General features: G+C 47.5%; 1 protein-coding gene across 1 annotated transcript in view; it reads right to left on the reverse strand.

Moving 5' to 3' along the window:
• Nucleotides 1-286: 286 nt before the first annotated feature.
• FGFRL1 (fibroblast growth factor receptor like 1) overlaps nucleotides 287-13196 on the reverse strand; it is a 129303-nt gene continuing 116393 nt past the window's right edge. The window contains exons 4-7 of the mRNA XM_074276865.1: nucleotides 9973-10053; nucleotides 7801-8085; nucleotides 2356-2709; nucleotides 287-1483 (exon numbers count right to left, since the gene is read on the reverse strand). Coding sequence (XP_074132966.1) covers nucleotides 1053-1483; nucleotides 2356-2709; nucleotides 7801-8085; nucleotides 9973-10053 — 1151 coding nt within the window. The 3' untranslated portion in view covers nucleotides 287-1052. The remainder of the gene's footprint in view (nucleotides 1484-2355; nucleotides 2710-7800; nucleotides 8086-9972; nucleotides 10054-13196) is intronic.

Consider the following 13196-nt stretch of genomic DNA (forward strand, 5'->3'; position numbering starts at 1 on the left):
TCTCCAGGCTGAACAGGAGGTTTCCTTTGCATTAACGCCCAGCTCCAGCTTAGGGAGAAGAGGTGGGCAAACAGGCCCCAGCATCTTTTTCAATGGCTCGGCCTTGGCTCTCGATGGGCAGCCCAGGGTTACCCTTCTTGGGGTACGGTCATCAGCTGGCGCAATCTCTAGGATGGATAGCCATTCACCAAGGGATGCACTGCTGACCCTGGGAGGCCACGGCCCTTTCTCAGGAAGGCTCTCCTTTTTATTATTATTATTATTAATATTATTATTATTTTTTTAATTTCTTAAATATAAATAGCAAAGGGGATTATGGGGGAAAGGGGCAGGGGAGGTCTGGAGATCCCAATGGATGATGGTGCCACATTGGGGGTTAGCAGAGGGTCCCACCTCCCAGGACCCACCCCACCCCACCCCGGGCTCCGAGGCCGGAGGTAGCTCTCCTCTGCTGTCACGGGCAGGGCACATTGCTCCATGCAGGGGACCAAACCCCTTCCTTGTGTCTCTACAGCTTTGGGCACAGAACAAGGTGGGGACAAAGGGACACGGGGCATCTTTTGTTTCTTTAAAGCCAAGAACCCTCTGACAGAGCACCCACCATGTCAGGGGTGAGGGGAGAGGGGTCTGGGATGGGGCAGAGGTGAATAAAGCATCAATCAAGGATAATTGCCTTGGAGCAAGACGGGGCGGGGGGTAAGATGATTCCTTCATTATTCCATCACTATAGATTCACTGCAATGTCACAAAAAAAATAGAACTCTTTATATAGATTCTCTCTTTCTGAGGCTGGGTATGTCTGTTTCTGTAGCTCTGTGAGTCCCTCTAGATCTCTGTCTTAGAAGTTGCATCTGCATCAGTCTGTCCACATCCATCTCCTGGAGCTCCCTCGGCATCCCTCCACAGCTCGGTGGCTCTTCTCTCCACACCTCCTGCCCCACGAAGGGTCTGTATGGGTCCCGGCAGGGGTGCCCCCACAAAGGGGCCTTGCTCGCCTCCCTGCCGCTACGTAGAGCCGGGCTATTGAAACCCACTACCTTGGCCACCACCACCTAGCACTGGTAATGTATGTGCTGGTGAACCTTGCCCTCCACATGGGAGTGGGAGTGGGTGTGCGTATGGGTGTGGATGTCTGTATAGAGCTTAGGGTACAGCTTGGTGGCGGGTCCTGGGCCCTGGCCCAGCAGATGCTGCTGTGCTGGTGGGGGCAGCTGCGGCTGACCGCCCACCCCGTAATCCTCATAGTGTCCTGAGGTCAGGCAGTCCTTGTCAGGCATGGCGGCCAGGCCGGCTCGGTCCCGAGGAGCTGGCCGGTGCCCTGGAGCCGCCGGGGGCGGGGAGCACGGCTTCTTCTTGGTCTGACACAGCCACAGCAACACGGTGCCCAAGATGAAGACGGCGCCCGCTGGGATGCCAATCACCACTGGCCAAGGCAGGCTGCTGGTGGACGAGGGAGCCGCTGGGCCACTGGGGGGCTTGGGGTCTGTAACGGGAGACACCAAAACAGAGACGTGGAAAGGGACAAAGAAAGAGAGGTGGAGATGGACAGAAAGATAGAGACAGAGGGGAAAGAGGAAGGAGACAAAAAGGAGAAGACGTGGAAAATGGAGATAGAAAAGTGGAGACAGCGGGGAAGGAGGAAGGAGGCAAAAAGAACACAAAGAGAAATTTTAAGGAAAGATAAGGATAGAGGAGAGTCAGTTAAGAGGGAGACCCAGAGACAAAATGAGGACAGAGGAATGGAACAAGACAGTGGGAAAGTGGAAGACACATATGGGGAAGACAGAGACAGAGAGAGGTACAAAAAGGATTTAAAAAAAAAGTCACCACAAAAAGGCAGGCAACTAGGTATATTAATGGAGTTCAAGGGGACATGAAAGTCCTAGACCTCGAGGAATTTTGAGGCCCTCCCCCAGGTAAAAAGGCATTGAAGGGGCTCCAGTTGGGTTTGGGGGAAGATCATACCACTGAGCCTCAGAATCACAAACTGATCTAAGGATTATAGAAAGCTCTTAGAGGCTATCTAGTCCAAACTTGCATTTTATAGGTGAGGAAACTGAGACCCCAGAAAGGAAACGTGTAATATTAAATGGCCAGTCTGGTGCATTTGGCTCCATGCCACGCTGTCTCAGATGCCTCCCAGCATACGATCTCTTGGGATTTCTATTATTCACAGCCCCCCACTGTGAAATACCAAAGAGGGAGCTGGGGGCTGTCAGAGGCAGGGTGTAAAGGGGGAGCTTGGGAAAGCACACTGGAGTCATGGAAACTCTAGGGGAGGAGACCCTGGAAAGGGCAAGGGCCCGATCTAGGGAGCCGGGCAGGGCAGGCGAGCCCAGAGTTCTGGCACCTCACCTGGCAGCACTGTGAGGAAGGCACTTCGGAAGCTGTAGCCCATCGTGTTGGCTCCCAGGCAGATGTACATGCCCGCGTCCTCCTGCCGGGCGCGGGTGATCATGAGTTTATTGAGGTAGGAGCCGTCGGGCCGGGACCACACGTCGCCAGTGGGGAGAACGACAAACTTCTGGCCGCCCACGTCGATGGTGGAGTTGTACTTGCTCTCTGTGCCGTATTCGACCCGCTTGAGCCACTGAATCACGGGCTTCACGTCGCTGCGCACCTTGCACTGAAAGGACGTCGTCCCGCCGAAGTCCACGGTGGTGTTCACGGGGTGGGTGCCCGTCAAGATGGGCTTGGAGCGGGTCCGCTCTGAAATGGGGCAACAAACCCTCTGTCAATGTCCCTTCTCCTCCTCGCCCCCCCCACCGCCCTCGGGTCCCCGCAAGAATCCCCAACCAAGAAAAGGCCTGGGAATATTTACAGAAAATATACGGAAAAATACGGAAATATTTCTAGCTGCAGTTCTTATGGTGGCAAAGAACTGGAAACCAAGGAGGAGGGCATTCTACGGGGAACGGCTGAACAAACGTCATATGTGAATGTGATGGGAAACTACTGCGCGGTCAAAAATGATTTCAGAAGAACTTGCATGAGCTGATGCAGAGTGGAGGGAACAGAACCAGAGCAAAAATAACGTGGCAAAAATTAACAACATTCTGAAAATGTAAGAACTTTCGTCAACACAACGGCCATCCAAGCTGAAGCAAACTCTCACCGTGTGGCTGAGAGGAGCTGGAACGTAGGGTGCAGAATGAGCCGTAGATATTTGGGGGCATGAATGTGAGAATGTTTTGCTTGACTCTGCATAGTTATTACAAGACGTTTGCTTTTTTATGGGAGTTGGGGAAGTAAGAGAAAATAGATTTTTTTATTACTAAAAACAATTTTTAACAACTAAAAAGTGGAAAAGCAAGCACATTTATGAAAGAGATGTGATTTCATGTACAATCTTCTTTTTGTCTTCTACTTTATATATTAAAAAGCTCATTTTATTTGGTATTTTTAAGTTTAGAATGTTAAAAAATTAATAAACAAAGTCATATTGCATAGTGTTATATGACTGGGAAGGGGGAGATAAGGAAAGGCCAAATCCATGATTTCTCTAATGGAGAGAAATCCTGGTGAGAAAACTCAACCAAATGCAAATGGAAGCCTACTTTGTGATGTATTGTGGATGTAAGTGGACCAAAGCATTAAGAGAGCAAGAAAATTAGTCTCCTAGTTATAATATGTGTCAGAGACAGTTCTTGAATCCAGATCTTTTGATTATAAGGCTGGCTCTAAATCTACTTCTACTTGCCTGCCTGTGTCTGTGTCTCTCTCTTTGTGTGTGTCTCTCTCTGTGTCTCTTCCTCTCTCTGTCTGTCTCTCTCTCCCCTCCCTTCTGTCTCTCTCTTACTCTCTATCTCTTTCTCTCCATATCTCTCTCGTTCTGTCTCCTCTCTCTCTGTATCTCTCTTTTCCCTTTTTCTCTTTTTGTCTCTCTCTCTTTTTCTCTCTGTCTGCTGTCTCTCACTTCACAAAAGTCCTGCTCTAGTAGTAAGGAGATGACCCCTGTTTCTCTGACCCTTGCTCTTGACCTTGACCCTTGTTCTGCTTTGCCAGCAGAAGAAGATAAGCCGTGGAAGCTCCTATTGCACTGGAAAGCCTTCCAGGGTGGTCTTGCTCTCTGGCTGTCCTCTATACCTGGAGGCTCTCCCTCCTCACTCTGACAGCTGACCTCTCTGGCTTCCTTTAAGTCCCAACTAAAACCCCACGTCCTACTGGGGGTCTTTCCCAATCCCTCTTAATTCCAGTGCCTCCCTTCTCTACATTATTTCCTGTCAGCCTGTATACAGCTTACTTTGTATGTATCTGTTTGCATGTTGTCTCCCCCTTTACCCGGGGGGACCTGGAGGATGGGGAACTGAAAACTGAATTTTGGGAGAAGTCAGGAGCTGGGAGCCCTTTGAGGTCATCCATTCTACTCCTTCAGACATAAAGTGACTGGCCCAGGGTTATTCAGGCAAGCAAGTGGTCAAGTTGACATTCAAACGCAGATCATAAGAATCCAAGTTCAATGTTCCTTTGAGTCCTGGCAGGAGACGATGTGCTGACTGACAGATTACTCAGTACAAAGCGGCACAGGGCCAGGCAGATGGCCACCACACAGTGGACTCTGGTCATGGCAGCGCATGAAACAAAGTAAAACACAAAATAAGCTTCATCACGGTCGGGGCTGGGGATTCTCCTTCTGCAAGGAGAGTGGGAGAGTAGGGGAAGAGGAGGTCAGACAAATTATGGCAGAGAGATGTGAGAAAAAACCGCTGGCACCGTAGCAAGCGGAAGGTTTTAGAGAAATGTGGAAAGTCTCTTATGAACGAACGCAAAGTGAAGGGAGCAGAACCAAGAGAATCACTCACACAATAACATCAACATTAAAGCAAAACTTGGAAAGACCTAAGAACTTTGATCTGCATCATGGCTATCGGGGCTGATGATAAAGCATGCCGTCTGCTCTTGGCAGAGAGGTGGGTGACATATTCCAGATGCATAATAAGAAAGGCAGTTTTGGACACAGCCAATATCGTAATTTTTACTTAGAGAAGTGGCTGGAAAGTATCTGCAAAACTCAGAAGTGTTCTCTATCCCAGGCTTCTGGCCTAGGGAAAAGAATCAGTGACTTCAATTAAAAATTCAAAAAAAAAATTTTTTTTTAATTCTCTGGCAGAAAAAAATATAAAAAAAAAATTTTAAATCAATGATTTTCGGGGCTGCTGGGTGGCTCAATGGATAGAGCACCAGCCCTGAATTCAGGAGGAGCTGAGTTCAAATCTGATCTCAGACACTTAACACTTCCTAGCTGTGTGACCCTGGGCAAGTCACTGAACCCCAGCCTCAGAGGGGGAAAAAAAATTTATGATTTTCTTTCTGGTGATGCTGTTAAGAATGTAAGCCCTCTGAGGGCAGGGAGGAGTTGTTTCCTTCTTGATTTTGTATCCTGGTCACCAGCACTGCCTGGCCCATAATCATTACTTCATAAATCCCTGTGGAGTGACTCATTCATTCGTTCACACAAGTACTTATAAAATGCCAGGCAGGTTGGTACAGGAGAAAGACAAAAATAAAACATTCCTTCCCTTCAAGGAGTTTACATTCGATCGAGGAGGCAATTTCTTAATTGAGGCCAAATGGAATCCTACTGTAGCCCTTCCTTATCTGTTTTTTTCCAGGCTAAATAATTTCTATTCTGCCTTCTTATCAAAGCAAGAGGGTCAGAAGTGGGTCTTACCTAAATTGCAGCTCTCTCACTGTAAAGGGGCAGCTAGATGGTATAGTGGATAGAGCACCGACCCCTGAACTCAGAAGGATCCAAGTTCAAATGGGCCTCAGACACTTAATAATTCCTAGCGTGTGACTCAGGGCAAGTCACTTAATTCCAGTTGCCTCAGGAATAAAAAAAAAAAAAAAAAAAAAAAAAAAAAAAAAAAAAAAGCATTGACCATGGCAGGTACTAAAAAGAAAACCAGAATATAAGAATATCTTAAAGGACCAAGTGAATTTTTACAATTGACATGCCTCATCCTTCTGGTGTTTAAGAAAACAAAACAAAACAAACAAAAAAACCTTCTGATAGTTTTGTGAAGAAATCAAAGCTATCTATAAGCATATGGGAAAAAATGTGCTCTTCACCACTAGTAAATAGACCAAATACTATAAATCAATTCTGAAGTATCACCTCACCCCTGTCAGATTGGCTAGTATGACAGAAAAGGAAAAGGACAAATGCTGGAGATGTGGAAAAAAATTAGGACACTACTTTCTTGTGAAATGATCCAATCATTCTAGAGAATATGTTAGATTTATGCCCAAAAGACTATAAAACTGTCCAAATTCAGTGACCTAGCAATGGCACTACCAGGTCTATATCCCAAAGAGATCAAAGAAAAGAGAAAAGGATCTATACAGACAAAGTATTTATAGCACCTCTTTTTGTGGTAGCAAAGAATTGAAAATCGAGGGGATTTCTATCAATTGGAAAATGGCTGAACAAGTTGTAGAATATGGTTGTGATGGAATACTCTTGGGCCACAAGAAATAAGCAAGATGCTTTCAGAAAAACCTGGAAAGACTTAACATGAACTGATACAGAGTACAGGAAGAAGCAGGAGAACGTTGTACACAGTAACAGCAATGCTGTATAATGATCAACTGAGAGTGACTCAGATATTCTCAGCGATACAAAGATCCAAGATAATTCTGAAGGATTTATGATGAAAAATGCTATCTGCCTCCAGAGAAAGAACTGACAGAGTCTGAATGCAGATCAAAGCATACTTTTTTAACTTCATTTTTTTATAGATTTTTTTTTTTGGTCTGTGTTTTCTTTTATATTATGACTAATATGGAAATGTGTTTTACATGACCACACCTGTATAACCTACATCAAATTGCTTGTCTTCTTTTTTTTTTTATTTTATAAATTTTTTGACAGTATATATGCATGAGTAATTTTTTTATAATATTATCCCTTGTATTCATTTTTCCAAATTATCCTCCCCTCCTTCCACTCCCTCCCCCCCGATGACAGGCAATCCCATACATTTTACATGTGTTACAGTATAACCCAGATACAATATATGTGTGTAAATCCCATTTTCTTGTTGCACATTAAGTATTAGATTCCGAAGGTATAAGTAACCTGGGTAGAAAGACAGTAGTGCTAACAAATTGCTTGTCTTCTTAATGAGTGGGGTAAGGATGGAGGGAGGGAGAGAATTTGGAACTCAAATTTTTTTTAAAGTAAATATTAGTATTTATTTATATGTTTGTCAATGAGATGATTTAGGCCAGTTCAATGATCTTGTGATGAAGAGAGCCATTTATACCCAGAGGGAGGACTATGGGAACTGAGTGTGGAATACAACATAGCATTCTTTTTGTTGTTGTTTGCTTGAATTTTATTTTTTCTCATTTTTCTTTTTTGATCTGATTTTTCTTGTGCAGCAAGATAAACGTATAAATATGTTTACATATATTGCATTTAACATATATTTTAACATGTTTAACATATATTGGATTATTTACCATCTAGGGGAGAGGGTGGAAGGAGGGAAAAATTTGGAACACAAGAGTTAATATTGAAAAATTATCCATGCATATGCTTTGAAAATAAAAAGCTTTAATAAAAAAAGAAATGTTGTTTTTATATGTAATATGTAGTAGAAAAAATAAAATATTTTTTAGAAAACAACAAAGGGACAATGACCGTGGGGGATTTTGAATTTGAGGTACAGTGGATCAGAGAATGAGAAGAGGATTAGCTGGTAACCCAATTGATCCCAAAGGATCCATTCTAGCCCTTGGTTCTATAGCTCAGATTTGAATTGGGGCAAAGGGTAGGGACGATCTGACACTCACGGATAACTTCCACTTTGTAGGTGGCGTTGATCTCGCCAGCACGGTTAAAGACCCGGCACGTGTATTTTCCACTGTCCTCGGGCTTCAGGTTCTTCAGGTTGAGTGTCCACTTCTTTTTCTTGTTCTCACCAACTTCCTGAGGTGTCAAGGTCTTGTCATCCTTCAGCCACATGATGTCTGGTCGGGGGTGGCCGCTGGCCACACACTTGAGACGTACAGAGCTGCCCACGGGCCGGGCGATCACCCTCCGCCGCATTTTGGAGGGCTGTGTGAATCGAGGTCGGGCTGGAAAGACAGAAAAAGGATGAGTGACTTGAGGGCAGAGTTAGCTTGGCTGGGGTTGGAAAAGTCAGTTATCTATCATCCTGACAGTGGATGAAAATGGAGGAAATAGAGGAAGGACTCTGTGTTTGAGAAACTCATGATCTGGTTGATAAAACAAGACTCACTAGTGAATAGACAAAATACTGTAATTCAGTTCTGAAGTATCACTTCACACCTATCAGATTGGCTTATATGATAGAAAAGGAAAAGGACAAATGCTGGAGATGTGGAAAAAATCAGGACACCAATTTCTTGTGAAAGGATCCAATCATTCTAGAGAGTACTTTAGATTTATGCCCAAAAGGCTACAAAACCATCTCAATTCAGGGACCTAGCAATGGCACTACTACGTCTGTATTCCAAAGAGATCAAAGAGAAAAGGATCTATACAGACAACTTTGAGACCTTTACCCTGTGCAGGTCTTTCCTTAATTCTTTTCTATGTTCCACTTAGCACCACAAACCCAGCTCCATCTTTCCTCTTCTATTAGTTTATGGTAGAAAACAGCCAGATTTGGGGGCTATTTATGTGTTGAACTAAACATAATCAGCTACCTGCTCAGGACCTAAAGCAGCTTGGGAAAAATGGAAATAATTCTAGAAGTCAGGAATATGATCAGGAATTAGACTTTGGATTCATACTGAGCAGATATATGGTAACAAATTTGACGTTCATCACAAAGCTCTAAGTTCTAACTCCAAGATCTCAGAGTCCAGCTATCATCAACCATGAATTTCCAAAAAAAAAAGGGAAAACAAAACTTTGGGTTCTATATCTTGGGCCACAGAAATTCTGAAGCCTGAAACTGGAGTCGGGTTCATGTTCTGGATTATGGCATCAAGACAGCACCAAAGTTCAGAGCTCTCGAATGGCTATATCTTAGGTCACCAAATCTACCCCAGTCCTTAAGTCTCCTTAACCCTAGGAAGACATGTCTGTGCAAATCAAGTATTTTGGTCCTTAGTGTCCCTGACATCCCCCATGGTACCCCTACCCCAAGCCTTTACAGCCAGCCCAGGACCTACATTCATGTTCCTCTTCTCTAAATCTCTCTCCTCACCCATAAAAACAAAGAAATCTGAAATCTAATTTAGACCTATGTGATGATGACAGAGAGCAAAGGACCAAGGGATTTGTAGGTTTTTATGTACCAATGGATAAGGGAAATATTTTGAGAGATTTAGACACACAAAAACGGAGACAAAGACAGGAGAGAGAAAGAGACAGAGAAGGGAAAGAGAGGGAGGGAGAGAAAGACAGAGACACAAGCATAGAGACACAAAGACAGACAGAAACAGATGCAGAAAGAAACAAAAACAAAGAAACAGAGGCAGAGGCAGACACAAGAGAAAAGGAAAAGACAGAAGAGAAAGAGAGGAAGGAGAAAGAAAAACAGGAGAGAAAGAGGAAAGCAGAGAGACAGATTCAATGAGAGAAAGGCAGAGACACACAGAGAGACAGGAGTGGGAAAGAGGAGACAGAAAAAGAGAAATGGGGAGACAGAGAGAAAGGGGGTCCTTTCTAGCTCTCCTCCCATTCTACCACTTAAGTAGTAAGCCTTCCCTCTGCAAGATTGCCCTTTGGCTAAAGATAGCTATCATGACCCTCCTAAGTCTTCTCTGGGATAAATATTCCCAGTTCTTCAGCTGATGCTCATATGACATGGCCTCCAGCTGCCTTCACCTCCTGGCCCCTCCAGTTGGTTGATGTCCTTCCCCAAACCAGAGCTGAGCACAGTCCTCCCCCCGGGCCCATCGGAGCAGAGCAGCGGGACCCAGTACTTCTCTCTTGGGCCGAGTTCTCGTACTCAGTCAGGAAGCTAAGACGCGCCACATCAGAGTTTTTACCCCACTGTTTGCCGGATGCGTCCTCCTGTTCACCATTGGAGCCTTCGGGTCCGGGGTTTTCTTTCCCCACGGTGACATCATCTGTGGAGACAGACAGAGGGGCTGAGTGGCCAGGGAGGGGCAGCAGGGTGTTTCTAGCTCGCTGGCCATCATCAGGCCTTCTCTGGGACCGCGCTGTGTCTCTGGGAGCTCCCAGTCTGGGAGGGCGGTGGAGAGCGAGCCCCTGACCTGGGAGCTCAGGACCAGAGGGACAAGCCAGCAGAGCTCTACCAAGTCTAGGGGTGACCAGGACCGTGTCCTGGGTCCCGTGATCAAGTTCTAGTTGAAATGCAGACCAGCCGTGTGACCCTGGCAGGGTCCCTTCATCACTCTCAGTCTGAAATCCCCTCAATAAAACGGCTAGTATTAACCTCCTTCCCAGGGAACCAGGTGAGGAAGGTGCCCCTGTGAAAACCCTGAGGAGCCTTAGGGATGAGGGGCTATGGTGGGTGCTCCCTAGGAAGCTGTGGGGACAGGTAGGCCGAGTGAAAGCCAGGCCGGCTCCAGATCGCCCAGAGGCCTTGAAGGCCAGCTTGAGTCTGGGTTTCTCCCACAGGGAGCTGCAGAAAGTTTCGGAGCAGAGGGCAGGGCCTTGAAAACTTTTAGAAGAACCACATTCATGGGAGAGAGTAGGGGTTAGGGGGGCATCATTTAGTATGTTTCCAGGATCTAATTCTAAGGTAGGAGAGGTCGCCCACCCCTTGGAGCTTAGCTGCCCCATTTATAAAATGGATCTGACCCTGGTGACATGACCTATCTCACAGGCCCTCGGTGCCCTTCATGTGGCCCCCGGGGTGTCAGGCCAAAGCTCAGCAGCCGCCCGGAGAGGGCATCTCCAAGCCCCTGAGCAAACAAACAATCCTCATCGGAGCGGGCAGAACAAAGGCCCGGCGCCCCACCCTCCGAGGGCACACGGCACTCTGTCCATCCATCTGTCCGCAGCCGCCCCCCAGCCCGGCTCCCCCTCCTGCCCGGCCACCCCGCCCTCCTTCCCCTTCCTCCCTCACACGCACCAACTGCCTGGCACTCATTCCGGGGCCCCCTGGCCCATGGCCAGGCCTCTGATGTGAGCCGCCCGCCCGCCACAGCCCCCCCCCCCCCCCCCAGCCTTTGAAGAGGCGGCCTCGGAGTTACCTACGGGCCTTCCCCTGACGCAGCCGCTCGGGCAGGGCAGGGCAGGGAGAGGAGAAGGGCCGTCCGGGCTCCGGGACTCCCGGGTAAACACTGTGCTGAGAGATTGCAGGAGTTGGGGGGCAGGGAGAGGGGGTGCACTGCACAAACAGAGGCCTGTTTAGCCAGGCCGGCTTTGATCTCATCGAGCCTCACACAATGAAAGGTCGGCAAGTCCGAGCACAAACAGCCGTCTGAAGGGAGCAGCTAAGAGGCACATCTGGAGACCGGAGGGGCTTCGCGACCGGCTCCCTGGGGCCCCACTGCACACAGAGACACACAGAGACACACAGAGACTCAGAGACGTGCAGAGAGATGCAGAGACAGAGACATAGAGAGAGATGGAGAGAGATACAGAGACACACAGAGACTCAGAGACGTGCAGAGAGATGCAGAGACAGAGACATAGAGAGAGATGGAGAGAGACACAGAGACACACAGAGACACACAGAGACTCAGAGACGTGCAGAGAGATGCAGAGACAGAGACATAGAGAGAGATGGAGAGAGACACAGAGACACACAGAGACTCAGAGATGTGCAGAGAAATGCAGAGACAGAGACATAGAGAGAGATGGAGAGAGACACAGAGACAGAGAGAGAGACAGAGACACAGAGAAAAACAGATACAGAGAGACACAAAGAGATACACAGAGACAGAGACAGAGACAGACAGACACACAGAAAAAGACACAGAGAGAGACATACAGAGACACAGAGAGACACAGAGACCCAGAGATGTGAGAGATGCAGAGAGACAGAGAGACAGAGACAGACACAGAGAAAAACAGATACAGAGAGACACAAAGAGATACACAGAGACAGTGAGAGAGACAGACACAGAAAGAGAGACACAGACACACAGAGACATAGAGACAACCAGAGACACAGACACACAGAGAGATAGAAATACAGAGAGACACACACACACACACACACACACACAGAGACAGAGAGATATAGACACAGAGAGAGAGAGAGAGAGACAGAGACAGAGACACACAGAGAAAGACAGAGAGAGACATACAGAGACACAGAGAGACACAGAGACACAGAGACAGAGACAGAGACACACACACACACACACACACACACACACACACACACACACACACACTTACAGCACATTTCCTAGCCAAGAGATCATTGAGTCTGGGACCAAAAAATCCAGGCCACAAATCCCCCCTGAGCTACTTGCTAGCTGTGTGACCTCAGGCAAGTTAATTAGCTTCTCTGTGTCCAGTCTGATTGACCCTGGAGGCCGCACTGGGTCAGGGCTACCCAGCACTAGGGCCGGAAGGCCTGGATCTGGATGCCATCTCACTACCCAGGTCTCTTCAGTTCCCTAAATCCTGGTTTCCTCACTTGGAGACCAAGACAAATGAGGAGGGACAGAGCAGCCCAGGGGCCCTGACTCCCGGCCCACAGTTCTTCAGTGTGAGAAAGAGCTGAACAGGGGAAGGCCACAGACCATTTTGGGTGCGACAAGCTCCCAGAAGACCTGGACGTCCCCGGGAGAGCTCAGGCTCCCTCTCTCTTCCTGCTCTGACACAGCAGTACCTGAGGGGCTCCTGAGAGGCAGCTTGATGGCTCCACGCTCCTGCGGGGCTCCTTCCTCCCCCTCTTTCCTCGTGGCCCCGCAGGACTCCTGCCCAGATTGTTCTAATAGCTTTTTAACTGATCTCGCTGTCTCCAGTCCCTCCCGCGCCATCTATCTTCTCACAGTTGCCCAAAGGGAAATCCCTAAAGCTCAGGCCTTCCTGTGTCACAACCTCACTCCAAAACTTTCCACCACGCTTCATTGGCGGGCTTGCGTAGCCTTCTCCATGCAACACCACTCACTCGGCAGTCTTCTTCCCTACCGGTCACCTTCACATACTCATGGAAGTGGAAAGGACTGGCCTGGGAACCAGCAGGAGCTCTCTTCCAATCCCACTTGTGATATTTATTAGTTGTGTGACAAAGATGAAGTCGTATCCTCCCCACCACCATCATCACCATCACCATCATCATCAT

The sequence above is a fragment of the Sminthopsis crassicaudata genome, chromosome 6 (assembly GCF_048593235.1).
Source record: "Sminthopsis crassicaudata isolate SCR6 chromosome 6, ASM4859323v1, whole genome shotgun sequence".
Taxonomy (NCBI): domain Eukaryota; kingdom Metazoa; phylum Chordata; class Mammalia; order Dasyuromorphia; family Dasyuridae; genus Sminthopsis; species Sminthopsis crassicaudata.